Source organism: Siniperca chuatsi, linkage group LG2 (assembly GCF_020085105.1).
Source record: "Siniperca chuatsi isolate FFG_IHB_CAS linkage group LG2, ASM2008510v1, whole genome shotgun sequence".
Taxonomy (NCBI): Eukaryota; Metazoa; Chordata; class Actinopteri; order Centrarchiformes; family Sinipercidae; genus Siniperca; species Siniperca chuatsi.
In genome coordinates, this window is record NC_058043.1 from 29,144,407 (window position 1) to 29,158,533 (window position 14,127).

General features: G+C 38.8%; 3 protein-coding genes across 9 annotated transcripts; 1 reads left to right on the forward strand and 2 right to left on the reverse strand.

Moving 5' to 3' along the window:
* Positions 1–536: 536 nt before the first annotated feature.
* On the reverse strand, positions 537–7,474 carry mybl2b (v-myb avian myeloblastosis viral oncogene homolog-like 2b). Its single transcript, XM_044170335.1, has 15 exons — positions 6,987–7,474; positions 6,433–6,529; positions 6,245–6,316; positions 6,031–6,123; positions 5,694–5,914; positions 5,437–5,569; positions 5,285–5,344; positions 4,907–5,119; positions 4,262–4,534; positions 4,040–4,182; positions 3,204–3,303; positions 3,001–3,111; positions 1,907–2,023; positions 1,699–1,824; positions 537–1,582 (listed from the first exon to the last, which is right to left on the reverse strand). The coding sequence occupies exons 1-15, from the start codon at positions 7,004–7,006 to the stop codon at positions 1,454–1,456; spliced, it is 1,908 nt and encodes a 635-aa protein (XP_044026270.1). The 5' UTR covers positions 7,007–7,474; the 3' UTR covers positions 537–1,453.
* A 1,037-nt stretch (positions 7,475–8,511) lies between these two features.
* On the forward strand, positions 8,512–9,421 carry si:ch73-303b9.1. The gene is made up of 2 exons (XM_044170407.1): positions 8,512–8,678; positions 8,769–9,421. Exons 1-2 carry the CDS (start codon positions 8,654–8,656, stop codon positions 9,257–9,259), a joined length of 516 nt encoding a protein of 171 aa, XP_044026342.1. The 5' UTR covers positions 8,512–8,653; the 3' UTR covers positions 9,260–9,421.
* ift52 (intraflagellar transport 52 homolog (Chlamydomonas)) lies at positions 9,422–13,164 on the reverse strand. Of its 7 annotated transcripts, none has more exons than XM_044170348.1 (14): positions 13,040–13,164; positions 12,422–12,590; positions 12,042–12,129; positions 11,704–11,833; positions 11,516–11,591; positions 11,273–11,344; positions 11,047–11,173; positions 10,860–10,943; positions 10,678–10,746; positions 10,443–10,597; positions 10,265–10,352; positions 9,998–10,106; positions 9,742–9,887; positions 9,422–9,638 (listed from the first exon to the last, which is right to left on the reverse strand). In XM_044170348.1, exons 2-14 carry the CDS (start codon positions 12,538–12,540, stop codon positions 9,597–9,599), a joined length of 1,305 nt encoding a protein of 434 aa, XP_044026283.1. In that variant the 5' UTR covers positions 12,541–12,590; positions 13,040–13,164; the 3' UTR covers positions 9,422–9,596. The 7 variants fall into 7 exon arrangements, 6 of the variants coding, with proteins under 6 accessions (XP_044026283.1, XP_044026310.1, XP_044026302.1 ...); XM_044170375.1 differs by having other exon boundaries at positions 12,965–13,049; XM_044170367.1 differs by lacking the exon at positions 13,040–13,164 and adding an exon at positions 12,877–13,018.
* Positions 13,165–14,127: the final 963 nt, after the last annotated feature.

Sequence of the window (14,127 nt, forward strand, 5' to 3'; positions counted from 1 at the left end):
AAAATAGGTGTATTTATAATGCAAACCGTGTAGGACGTTTGCAACACATAAGGCCTCCATTTGTGATTAATAAATTGTGATATGTATAAAAATAAATGATTGTAATAGAAGGTTCTGAACTTTAGTACATTTAATTGTAGCAGGTGAAATTGAGCCTGATATTTAAGATAATCTCAAGCAGGCTACAGGAGGCCAAGAAATTATAAAACATTATCTTCCATGTGAAGGTATTTTCTTGTCCTTTGACTTGTTTCCAAGTACTGAAACAGTGGTGATGGAATCAAAGCCTGAAACAACTTCTATCATTTGCTAAGATAAAATCTGAAACTGTACACTATTCTATCAGACAATCCTGTTTGCTCTCAATCACCCGTGTTTAGCACATAATTTCATTTGCTCAACTGTTTTAAACAGGAATCTGGTGGAACTGAACCTGTTGTAAAACCACAACTAATCAAATGTTAAATGGAGTTTACTTTAGATATGCAGTATAACGCTGCCTTGTGCTGTAGCGGCATAATCAGGAGGAAAATATGTATTGGACATATTGGTTTTATTAAATTTCTTAACACTAAATATTTACAAACAGTGCCAAATAATAATACCCTTGCCATCAACGCTGGTACAGCTTCCATACCTCCATTACATTTCAACTACTTGGCTACTACATTAAAAAAAAAAAAAAACCCTTCCCAAGTGTATTCATCACTTTGTTGGATTTTAAAAAGTAGTAAGCCACCTTGACAGATTACTGATGTGTGCTGCAGTCAATATTAAAATTCCAGCAGGTGTATAATATTCCCCGTGTGAGGTCTTCACTTTTAATGAATATTTTTATGTATATTATAAATCTAGACAAATGCTAAACTGATCTTACAAGACAATGTTCACTCAACATTTTCAACATGGATCATCTCTAAATGTATTACTGATCAACCTGTCTGAATTTACTCCATATTCAAGTTATACATCAGAACTCTAGATATTGAGGTGCAACCTGAGTGTTTGTACTCTTCACAACTTTAAAAAACTGTTTAATTACAAGCACATTATGCAATGTAAAACCATGTATTTTCAGTAATAGCAAAAGTATATAGCCGTGATTTTTCAATTTTACATTCATTGTTATTTTCAAACACGTTTAAGTGACAACAATAGAATGAAATAAAGCTTGTTCTGAAATGTGATTAACTTGTTTTTCCAAGCTTTGCACAAGGCCATTTGAGTGAGACTAAATCTAAAAGCACCATTCTCTCTCAAAATTATTAATAGGGCTGTATATTGTCAGTGTTTTGATTGCAAATGACTTGTTCAAAAACTGTATTAAACCTTCACATTACGTGTTCTTTTCTCCATCACAAATTACTACAGTAAAAAGAAAGGGGAAAAACAGCAACATTAAGTTGTGTGGTTAAGGTATGTGTTACATGTTGGTGTAAAGATAACAAATGTCTCAGGACAGAATCAGAGCCCGGTTGGGAGCGTAGGATTTTAGTGAGCGAAGGTAGCGTCTTGCTTTCTCTGTCATTATGAGCTGGTCTTTAGTTTGTCCACAAACCACCGTCTCCCATTCTTTTGACATCTGAAGAGAGAGAAAAAACATTATAATAGAATTAGATCAAAGTAGAAAAGCTATGTTAAAATACTTTTCCATTTATGAGAATATTCATTCCCTTTTAGGATAAAGGTGGAACTTACCAGAACTGGGGGCACCGTGCTGGGAAATATGGCACTGTCACTAGGTCCCAAAAGGAAGCCCTGATCCAAAATATTTTCATGCCGCTTACTGCAAAATGATGAGGAGTTGAGAGAAGCAGGTTCTTCCTGTGGCCAAAAGAGGAGGACAAAAATAATTAGGATGCACCAAATCTACAGACAGGCTAATAACACATTTTACACTTTTTACCTTGATGCTGTGTTTGGCTTCAGTTTTGAGCGATTTGCGTTTGGATGTGGGCGTCACCTGGCAGTCCATGACATCTAGTGCCAATGATTTCCGCACTTTCTTCATAGGAACCCGATGCTGGGAATAAAGAAAGAACAAAAAACACAGATCTGTGTAAATAACTCCCGTGCAGCTGCCTGCTGACCAACAGTGGAAGTCATTGTAATGTATAACTCCAAGGTGTGAATTTGTGAACATAAAGCAGTGTGGAACTGAAAGCAGTTTCTAAGCAGTCAAACATTCCAAGATTAGCTTTCTACAGACAATCTACAGTATTAGTTTAACAGACATACAGTTGCAACTATAATATAAATGTTTGAGGACACACTTTCCCTGCTCCTCATTATTTTGTGTGCCAAGACTAGCATTATACACTAAAATTACACTGTGCTACAGCATTAGCATGCACCATTATAAAAAGCCAAACCCTTAACCCCCAGCTAGCTGCTGTTACGCTACCTTCTGTAATTCAATACAATGTCTCATTCAGGGTTTGTTTCAGTGGTCTTACTGAAAATATGTTGTTCCAAAAGTTTACTATCCATCTATGAATATAAAATAAATGAGTATGTACTACAACACTTGCTATTGGAATAGCAATCTTTTGTAATTTGAGTTAAGTTGAAGAAGTTTTCTATTGCCACAGCATGCATATTATACATTGCTATAACCTTTTCTCCCTCATTGATGGTTGGTGACATTAAACCCACAAGTGTTTTTGCCTTGTGTTTTATGATGCAGGTCCACCTCAACTAACATCATAAAAATGAATGCACTATTGTGATTTAAAAATCATAACATCACAAGATGAGATGCATCAAGATCTGAGTGGCTTACCACCTCAGCTAGACAATTTCTTTGGGGAAATCCTTCAGTGATGTTAAAGGCCACCAAAAACAAATATCAATGTGACTTTGAATGAGGTTCTCTTATTTTCTTATATCACGTTGGCTCTGTATGATCTAGGACTAATATGTATAAATGTTATGGTATACCTTTAACAGGGGTTAAAGGATTAAAAAAGGTGTTATGTATTAAAGTTGACTCATAGTTACCATCGTTTTGCGTCTTTGCTCAGGCGGAGTCGAACGTACAACAACCAAGTCAATCCCAGCATCTCTTAGGATGACCTCGTTTATGTCGTCTTCAAGGTTCGGAGTCTGAGGCTAAGATTACACAGCAGAAAAACAGCATTAATGCAGTGTTGATAAAACCATCAACTGAACTCATTGCCTTTCACTGACAATCAGATACTCACCAGCGGCTGCAGAGGACCGTACTTCTCCATGGCATTTTTGAACGGCGTCGGAGTTCGTGGGGTCGGACAGAGCTCGGACTTGTGGTTGGGTGTAACAAATCTACATGAAAACAAAATGTAAACTCTGAGACTAAAAATCAAATTCATATCCAGTATCGAATCAGAATCCTTTTGAATAATCCACTTATCGAATCTTATCAGGTTTACCTTTCCGCATTTGAAAGTAACAGTTTTAGTGGCAGCCTAATTAATTTTCACAACCTGTACCTAGAACCTCAAAATGAGATGAGCAGCTTAATATATGAAATGTTTATTCACATTCAATGAACTGTAGCCTACAGTACATCACGAGCAATATACTGCAAATACTGAAGGTCCTGATTCTCAACTATGAAGTTGATCAGATTCAAATGATATGAATCAAAGTTTAACTGGGAGATTCTTAAACTGACGTGACATGATCCGCTATCATTTCTCTAGTGAAGAGGCATCTCTCTGGTCATCCCTGTTGAACTACAAAAACAACAGTCCAGTCGTGCAGTGGTGTTAGAGTGATGTGTCTTTTCACTCACAAACAATTTTTGGCGGAATAGATAGATAGATAGATGGATGGATAATAGGTAGATGGATGTACTTTATTGATCCCAAACTGGGAAATTCTTTTGTTACAGCAGCAAGTTATCGAGGTATTGCAACACTAGAAGAGAGAAATATATATCAATAGAAAATAAATACAACACATTTGTTATTATCGAAGCTTAATGAATCAAGCCGATCGGAAACTGGATCCAAAATGGAACCAGCTATCAGAACCCATCACTAGTTAGACCACTCACACTGAGTTTTCCTTCTGAGTGAGGGGGGTCTTGTCACGCTGTAGCGGTGTAGTAACAATGGCTTTCTGGCTGCACACTGGCGTGGACGTGAGGGACGGGTTCTCCAGGTCATGAGTGTCCTGTTTGGTCCACATGTTGAGGAACTGGAACAACATGTGTTTGTTAGTGGACCATCTCACATGACATTATGAGCAGCACCAACTACAAGTTTAAATGACTTACTTGAGATGGAGAAAAGGGCAAAATTTTGACAGGAGTGCTCTTGGGAGTCATGGAGTTATTGGCATCGGGAGACAAGGCAATGCGTCTCCGGCTCCGGCGATTCAGTATGGAGGGGGGTGTGACACCTCCAGGAGAGATGGGGATGAGTTCCCCCTTGCTGCCTTTGCTCAACTCCTGCAAGGCGCTGCCCTCCAGACGAAACTGGTGGCGCTCTGGGCTCGGACTGTCCTCAGGCAGGTCAAAGGCTGCTAGGTTGCACCAGCCATCGAGGTCCTGATAGCAAAAGAGACATTTTACTTGTTAGTTGGACATTTACTCTGAAATATTACAATCAGCTACGCTTTTTTCCCCCTTCTGTGTATAGAGGTGTAAACAAGGTTAGAAAAGTTAACTTAATAAAAAATAAAATAATTAATATTAACTAGTCATAAAAAGCTTATGTATTTTATAAAAGCACAATAACAATATTTTAAAACAATTTTTTATCTGTACATAATTGAACTTTATATTCAACAGCACTATTTGTTATTGGTAGGAAAAAGAGGTTTCAGTGCAGCAGCCAAGCTGGGAGTATCAGCTATTGGATACATATTTAAATTACATACTATGCGGTGTGTCTATTTGTTTGTTATTGGGGATACTTACCCCATCCACCATATCCAGCACTTCCTTCAGGGCTGGCCCAGTAGGGGAGAGAAAGCCTGAGCTGTCCACCACCCAGCTGGAACAGTTCATTTCTCCTGTGGTGTCTGCATCAGTCTTGGGGCTTGAACTGTCCTTTGGAGAGGACACAGCCTTTGATGGCCCTGCTTCACTGGGGCCAGCTTTAACAGAGGCTGAGACAGGCGTTTCCTGTAACTGGCAGAAAAAGTAGACATCTATGACAATACTGACAATAAAAACACGATTACTGTTGTGTAATACAGATATTCTTTCCATCCACTGACAGAGATTAAATTTTTCAAAGCCACCCTGTATTTAAATTGTGTGACATTTTTCAAATCAATGTGATTGCTCACTTACTGAAGAATGTGTTTTCTGCTCTGGGTCCTTGTCTGCACCATCTTGCGAGCAACTGGGCATCTGTGTAATCAGAAAACAGAATTTTCAGTACAGTTCGTACAGTTCAACACCACATTCATCTTAGAAAAGAACATCATGGAAAGATAGCCCACCTGCACATCTTTATTAACACGGGCCAACAGCTCTTCAAGTTCATTTGGCCTAAAGACCTCCCCAGCATAGAAGCCCATCTCTAACTTGCGTTTTATGGTTGAATTCCAGTGATTCTTCACTGCATTATCTGTCCTGTGAATAAATATTGTAACATGAGTCGTTTGGAGATGGCAAGGCTTTATTTCTACACACAAAACCATGTCAGCAATTTCAAACTCATCCTCTAAGCTGACCATAGCATTGATGGAGAGTTTACCTTCCAGGAAGCAGCTTGGCAATCTCAGCCCAGCGGTTTCCAAGCAGGCAGTGAGCCTTGTAGATGATGAGGTCCTCCTCGGCAGTCCATGATGACTTCTTCACATTAGGATTGAGGTGGTTGTGCCAGCGCTCCCTACACTGCTTCCCTAGTCTGCCCTTCAGATGCTTGGCTACCATTGCCCACTGTTTGTTGCCGTAGAGATTCACAAGCTCAATAACCTATGGAATGAGGGTTATACATCTGAATTACAACTCATTCTGACTAATCACACTGGATATACTGTTCTTAGTGAGTCAAATTTTAAACCCCTGCACTGCTAGCTAACAAAACTTACCTTTTCATCCTCTTCTTTGGTCCAAGGACCTTTAACCAATTCTGGATCCAAGACCTTAAACCATCGGTGCTGACATTGGTGTTCAGTGTGACTCTAAGCAAAACAAAACAAGCGTAAGAAGCTTCAAAACACTTAATGAGATTTCTGTTGACATGAAATAGACAAGGAGGCCTTAAAGCTTACTATAAATAACAAAAACGTTAATCAAACTCACTGGTATGAAGCTGGAAATATATTTCCAATCACTTGGTCCCAGTTTTTGAACCAACGCCTTGAGCTTGTCATCCTGTAAACAATAAAGCATGTTTATGTTCCCTGTCCTATAGAGCTATTATTTACTTTGACAGGGTCAGAAGTCAGTGAGACAACATCCAAATCACTGGGACAAATCACGACAATCACCTCTTCTTGAGTCCATTTCACTTTCACTTTCCCACCGTCTCTCTGTTCTGCCACATCAGAATCAGTGTCTTGATGCATGGCCTCCTCTCCATCATCACTGAAAAACAAACAGCTGTGATGTGTACGAATACAGCTGACAGAGAAAGCAGAAAACAGCCACTAACCCGGCCTTGTGGTGTGGCGAGGAAAACTTGACTATCCGGTTTATTTCTAACTGCGACTTAGCGGCTACCTCATAGACATGAACTATTGTTTGGTAAAGTTACAAGGTCAGTACAGTGTTAGAAAGATTTATTTGATTGTTGTGAGTTAATATAAAGAGTGTCAGGTGTTAAATTCAATACTAAACCCTGTCTAACTTTATCGTAATTCTCCGGAAAAGGGCGGCACAGACGACTCCGTGAAGTAATCAAAAGTTACAAGATTAGGTCAAAAGCAATCCTTTTACCATAGCCAACTGAATGCCATTAATACTATAACGTTAAACCCGTATGTGACAAAATAACTACTGCTAATGCAACTGTTAATTCAGATAACAAAGATCAACATCTTACCCGCGCGTCCACCAAGACATTTCCCTCTGTTTCTGTTGTTTACGGTCAGACCAGACGGTGCTTTGTCCTCCTGCTGTTGCAGGTCATGTGCATGTATATTCGTTATTATATGGTTGTATTCCGCGTGTATATTGTTTTTATGAAGTGGCCAGTGGTGGTGATGGAGGCTCGGCCCTGTTGTGTTGAACGGTAACGTTGCAGCTTGTAGTCATCTGGAGCGGAGCGCCCGGGTTGTCCGCGCTCCTGTATTCCTATCTCGCGCCCTTCTCTATCGTAGAAACCGGATAGTGACGTGGCTGCGCATTAGATGTGCGCGTAGGGTCAAGCAGTCAGATAGAAATCTTCCGGTGGGACCTTCAAAATAAGTGTTTGTCCTATTTAAACAAAAATGTTTAAATACCAAACTGGGTTATGTTATCATCATCATCATTCTGTTATCATGTTACCTCCTCTATGAAACGTGGTTACATATACTTTTAAAATATAGTGACTAGAGCACTCCTATAGTAACTAAATCGTGTACATTGCCCCCCCTCTCCCCTCTAATTATTATATAAGAATGAGGGAAATTAAAAGGTACTGTGTCCAGTTTTTTTACATGTATTAATCGCTTTTTATCGCCAATGTGTGAACGGATTGTAATGTCATTTACAAAATAAGACCTTCCCCGACTTTTTTGGTTGGCTACAACAGCCTGTGTACTGATTTCTATGTAAAGGACTCAGGATGTTTTTTCTGCCAAAATCCAAAGGATGTTAAATTTATGCACACTCTGGGACAAAACACGGCCTCCGAGACTGACGGAGGCCAGTTCGACAACAGGGAATACATGGAATACACTACCGATGTGGTTTTCTTGCTGGGTTTGGCTCCTGGCACCCTGGGGCTAACCCCGCCTTAACTCAGGCTCAAAGAGTGCTAGTGCTAGCAACAGGATGCTGACTGCAGTTCACTTAACGGCCATCTGTGTCATAAATGACAAGGATTTTCTGAAAACTCCACACAGTTCCTTTAAAAATGTTTTGGGAGCAAAATGGAAAATAATTAAAAGCAACATTAAATCGGATAATTCTGATATTATTATAATGGTTAAAAAACATTCATCTCAATCTCCAATATCTTGAAATGGTTTTATTTAGAGCTGATCAAACGATAGAAAATTTATTGGCAATCACATAAGTCCATTATCAATCAAAAATATAAAATTTCTCTGGTTCCAACTTGTTAAATGTGAAGATTTGCTGCTTTTCTCATTTCATTGGTTTTGGGCTCTGGGAAATTGTGATGGGCATTTTTGACAATTTTATTACATTTATAAATAAATTAATCGATAATGTAATTATTAGCTTGAGCCCTAGTTTTATTTATTTGTCCACAAGGAAGTGCTCAGGAAATAAGTTCAATTTTTTCTAAACTTTTTTAGAAAAAAGATTTAATCATAATGTACATGATAAAAATAACATTTTATTTACATTTTTAATAAACAAAATATATCAAAAACAGTCAGTGATCACGACTAAAATGTGTATCTCTACCAGGCTGTATGCTCCCCCCACCTCCGCCAGACTGATGACCTGCTCAGCCTACAGCTGGGTCAATTAACAAGCAGCTTCAACAGTTTAAAACCCATCTGGAGCTCAGTTGATACTCATTCACCCAAGGAAACAATGGAGAAACCTTTTGTCATTAAAGGTAATTAAACTGTTTTTATTCTCAAGCTAGATTTATTCATTTAAGTCTGATCAGATGATGTGACGTGGTATCTAACATTCAACCTCCTAGATATGAAAAGCTTTGAGTGTTCATCTCCATCGGAGCTTGACAGGAAGTTTTTTGGGGAACAGAGTTTGCTGTCTGCTTTGTCATTGGAACAACTGTCCACATCAAGAGCGTCGAATGAAACAGTGGCTGATGGATCTGACACCAAGCTGTCCATCCTGGCTTCTCTCTGCCTGTCATCGGACCCCATTTCTCCCTCTCAGGCCTTTTCAATGAACAGCTTAAATGCTCAAGAGACTGACAACTGTCACCTGGCTGTGCCTTTACAGGGAAAGTCCTCCACTCCCCACATGCTCCTTCAAAAGCAAAAAAAGGCTGCTTATTTTGACCAGTCATACAGTGATCTCACTGCCTCTCAAATGTCATGGGATGTGTCTTTGATAAAACCAGAGAGCACCAGCCCCAGACCCTGCATGGAGTCCTGCACTCTGGAGCAAACATGGAGTCCAAAATCCCAGCCTACACAACATTCACTAGTGGAAGTTTCTCCCTGAAGTGGCCAAGGATCCATGTGTGAGGATTCATGTAGAGCTCCATATGCTGCTTTTTTTTTTTTTTTTTTTTTTTAATATTTCTGAAAGATTTGACTATTTAAATAAAGTGTAACTTTTTATGTGTATTTTACCCCCCCCCAAATAAAGTACAATAGTAGAGTATAAAGATTCATAACTTTTTATATAAAATTTCTAAACACAACAGTATCATGTTTAGTCCACAACTACTAACAGTTTCTTTTTTACAAAAGAATATACTACCATCTGCTTGGCCATGGTATAGTATATTGGAAAAGGCAGAGTTGAAAATCTTAAACATGCCTTTAAATGAATCTAATCACAACGGAGTGAATCGTGTCTCTGGGTTGATATCATGCTCCTGCAAGGAGGAAATAGATTTTTTAAATTTTTTTATTTTTTTTTTTTAGACCAGGCCTTCAATGCACAATATTATTTGCATTTGAGTTTTAAGGGTCTCTCACCTGATTGAGTTTCTTGAACTCTACAACCTGGAAGAAAATGTGTTCCAAGATGTGCTTGGCATCCCTCTGATCTTCATCTAACTTTGGAGTCACACCCAGAATTTCACCACATTTCCGCACGTAGAATTCAAGATCATCATCCGTACCTGTGAACAGAACTGATTTATAAAAAAAAAAAAAACTACAGCAGTACCTTTCTATATTAAGTCCAATCCTAACCAGTTAATCATTTTATTTAGTAAAGTAGTAAACTTGCATTTATTGGTGAGCTGTGCTAGGCGCACTTTCTCAGATGAGAAAGTTTCATCTAGATCAAACAGGTCCAGCATGGGTGGAGGTAAATCACTTAAGCTAGGTGGAAAGACCTAAAAGGTAAGACAATACACACTTCTGGTTTCAAATGTGTGGGGCTTATAGCAAAATGTTTATTCCCTTAAAATTTCAGTTGCATATGACTAGAAATAAGTTCTAAATATGTATGGAAAAACATTGGCTGGGACAGGAATGCAGGACTAAAACTTACAGCAGGTTGAAGCTTAGGCAGAGGTGTCTCAAACTGTGGTGTGATCAGCTGAAGTGGCTCGTCTTTGACATTAAGCTGCTCGTAAGCACTGCAGAAAACGTTTATTTTTTTTAGCTATGAAGAAAAATGGAACAGTGATTGGTGCGGGGGCACTCTGAGGTGTATTTTTCATTCTCACCTGATGACTTGGGGTAATGTGTCAGTTGACAAATTGAACAAAGACACATCAAAGAGAGAGGTGAAGTCCTTGGGGTTTTCATCACCCTCTTGTAAACACACTCTGAGCTGTTCTGACAAGCACCCTGCATCTGGCAACATGGTGTAATCTGTAATCTAGGGGACAAAAGGACAAGATGGATGTTAGCTTATTTAAAAGACTATTAGTGATTCTCCTTTGAAGTTTACTTCCTCACCTCTGGGTCTTCCGCATCAATCTGATTCAGCTGAATATTATCGGTCATGAGCCACTGGAGCACAACATCCTGAAATGAAAGTATGATGGGCTGCTGTGCACAAAAATTGACGCTTAACAAATTCCACAGGAGAGCAGAATACACATTAGTTGACAAAATCTTTAAATGTCAACTGGACTCACCATGATTTTACTGTTCTCCTCTTTGTCTATGTATTGGTCACTGAACATGTGGCAGGAACCCACCACCACCAGTTTGCCAGCCTCCTTCATAAGACATACAACATCTTTAAACATCATCTAACAAGTATACATTCCTAAGTATTATTTGGTCTTGGAATGGGTATGAAAACTGCATTGTGCCTCTGACCTTTCCTTGATGGAAGGCCAGGACAGGCCTGTTGAGGGGGAAGCAGACTGAGCCAGTTGAAAGAACAGCCACAGCAGGCTTCATCACACTCAGTGTGGCACCATATGGGTACACAAATGTGAGAGCCCTACACAAATAAAGACAGAAAAGCTTGTGTTCAAAACTCCTAAAATGCTAAATGCACTACTTAATGTAGAAGACAGGAATATAAAAGTCAATCACTTACTGTGCATTATTTCCAACATTTTCATCTTCAATGATTCCTGTGACCACTTTGCCAGCAGCCCGACTAATTTCTCTAAACAAGAAAAAGGCAGATCAGCTTACAAACGTATTTAAGAATAGTACATTTATTACAACAACATCTGAATGCATATATCGGCTACAAGCACTCTGGGACTTGCTGAAATATACAGTATAAAATAAGTGGGTGTGAGAAAAACTATGTCAAAATGCTTTGACAACAAACCTGTTCAATACACCATTGGACACAAGCGCCTCCTTAGGATGGAAGTATTTGTAATACACATTCCTCACAACAGCATCTGCAGCAGTGATGGAGAGAAAGACCCCACAGAATTCAATACAATTCTAAAAAAAATACCTAGAACTGCATAGATGATGTCAACTGATATTTCAACAAATTTCAATATGCACCATTGTTGACCATTATTCCAAACTCCTCCAGGAGAAAGTTGATATTGGTGTCATATTTCATTTCTCCTCCTTCACCAAGCATGACCAGGACATTTCCTCCTCCATCCAGGTAGTGCTTCAGTACCTCCAGCTCAAATAAAATGGGACAACAGTGTGAAAAAGTGCTTGTGAGAAAACCTGAGTGCAGAATTTAAAAGCAGCATAGTAAAGGTTGTAGCTGGTAAGCTTGCCATTTCTATCATCTGCCACACCAAGAGCTGTTATATGGAAATAACAAAAACACGTTTACAATGTTATTTTTTACTTGAAAAATATTCGCTTTTTTCCTCTTTTGATACCTCAGATGCTGTGAACTTCTCCCTTGGGCCTGCAGTTATCCATAACTTGACACCCTTCAGCTTCTCTAAAGACAGCTCTTCCTTCATACTAGGGGAAACAACATTATCAGAATCAGAATCAGAAATACTTTATTGATCCCCGAAGGGAAACTCTTTGTTACAGCAGCTCGCCTTTACGTCAGTGTACACAGGAGAAAGTACTAGCAAAAAAATATAATACAATACACTATAAAAACTATAAAAACAGGTCAGATCATTAATTTTGCAACTGAAGATTTTCTCAAAATTAAAGCAAAACTATGGAAGATTTTGTAGTTCAAGGCAAAGCAAGTAGCCCTAGACAGCAGAGATGGGTTAGTGTTACACCACTAAGACCTTACCTTTGGATTTTCCATTGAGCTCTGAGTCTTTTCTGCATGGATTTGTATCCATTGTTCGTAGTAAACAGCTCTCTTTTCGAAAAATTGAAGACGACAGTGTTGTGCTGTTCCTTGTCCATTCTTGATTAAATTCACTCAGCAAAGTCGGCTCTTATTTGCATCCATACACCTAGAAACGAGTTGTAACTCCGAGTTAGATCCCATTTCATTTGCTATGAGCTGCCCTTAATACATTTTTACTATCTTAGCTAACTATGGATTCAGTTAGGACGGTTATGCACCGGCTATACTTGACATTCTCGTGAATAATTAGCCAATATTAACTTGCAAACGTTGTAGTAGTTGGCCAGTCGTACGCTATCATACTGTTAGCAAACAAAGCTACGCAGCTAGCTATATGTTATCATGGATAAACGTTAGTCATGTAGCGTTAGCTAATAGCTAGGCGTCGTTACCATACGTCAGCGTTCGATGCTTGCCATTAATTATTCTCTTTTCTAAGTTACCCAGTTGATTAAAGAAAGAGTTATGGTAACTGTTCACCTATATCATTATTTTCCACCTATTAACGTTACGCTATGTTATCTTATGTTAACAGGTTTGCGTTGCCGAAGTTACCTCACAAGCTCTCTAGCAGTGATGCATGATGGGGGGGGTGGTAACCAAGGAGACGGGCAGCCGTCCTTGTTGTTGTGCTCCAAACCCCGAAATGTAATGTTTTATTGTACACAACCAATATATTAAACACAATATTAATGATAAAAGATTACTGTTAAAGGTAGCAGGATCACAAGATAATTGAAACCCGTGTCTGCTTTTAGTAATCAAAAGCACTTAAAATTAAATGTTAAATTAAAACAGAAAAGAGTTCATGTTTTATAAGTTTCAAAACTATTCAATTTCTAATTATTTACCAAAGGAACAGACTATTAACAGTGACCAAACAAAGGTTTTTTTCCAGAAGATCCTTGACAAGCCTGTGAAGATATTATAGATATCTAAAGTAAAACTAAAGTTTAAGGCACACCAGAAAGGATCATTATATATACAGTGGTGTGCAAAAGTGTTTGCCCCCTTCCCGATTTCGTATTTTTTGCATGTTTGTCACACTTAAATGTTTCAGATCATCAAACAAATTTAAATATTAGTCAAAGATAACACAAGAAAACACAAAATGCAGTTTTTAAATGAAGGTTGTTATTATTAAGGGAAACAAACCTGTTAAAACATAACTTAACTGTGGTTTATCACACCTGAGTTCAATTTCTCTAGCCACACCCAGGCCTGATTACAGCCACACCTGTTCTCAATCAAGAAATCACTTAAATAGGACCTGCCTGACAAAATTAAAAGTAGACCAAAAGATCTTCAAAAGCTAGACATCATGCTGAGATCCAAAGAAATTCAGGAACAAATGAGAAAGAAAGTAATTGAGATCTATCAGTCTGGAAAAGGATATAAAGCCATTTCTAAAGCTTTGGGACTCCAGCGAACCACAGTGAGAGCCATTATCCACAAATGGCGAAAATGTGGAACAGTGGTGAACCTTCCCAGGAGTGGTCGGCTGACCAAAATTACCCCAAGAGCGCAGCGACGACTCAACAACATCCAAAGAATTGCAGGCCTCACTTGCTTCAGTTAAGGTCAGTGTTCATGACTCCACCATAAGAGACTGAGCAAAAATGGCCTGCATGGCAGAGTTCCAA

What these genes read in the sequence shown, in the direction of transcription:
- ift52 (XM_044170348.1), bottom strand. Translation starts at nt 12,540, where the DNA reads ATGGACAAGGAACAGCACAACACTGTCGTCTTCAATTTTTCGAAAAGA. An exon ending in AGAAGTTCACAGCATCTGAG is followed by an intron (nt 11,834 to 12,041) that starts GTATCAAAAGAG and finishes ATTTTATTTGAG; the next exon opens with CTGGAGGTACTGAAGCACTA. An exon ending in AGCACAGCTCACCAATAAAT is followed by an intron (nt 9,888 to 9,997) that starts GCAAGTTTACTA and finishes TTCTGTTCACAG; the next exon opens with GTACGGATGATGATCTTGAA.
- si:ch73-303b9.1 (XM_044170407.1), top strand. Translation starts at nt 8,654, where the DNA reads ATGGAGAAACCTTTTGTCATTAAAG. An exon ending in GAAACCTTTTGTCATTAAAG is followed by an intron (nt 8,679 to 8,768) that starts GTAATTAAACTG and finishes TCAACCTCCTAG; the next exon opens with ATATGAAAAGCTTTGAGTGT.
- mybl2b (XM_044170335.1), bottom strand. Translation starts at nt 7,006, where the DNA reads ATGTCTTGGTGGACGCGCGG. An exon ending in ATGTCTTGGTGGACGCGCGG is followed by an intron (nt 6,530 to 6,986) that starts GTAAGATGTTGA and finishes TTTGTTTTTCAG; the next exon opens with TGATGATGGAGAGGAGGCCA. An exon ending in GCACGGTGCCCCCAGTTCTG is followed by an intron (nt 1,583 to 1,698) that starts GTAAGTTCCACC and finishes CTCTCTCTTCAG; the next exon opens with ATGTCAAAAGAATGGGAGAC.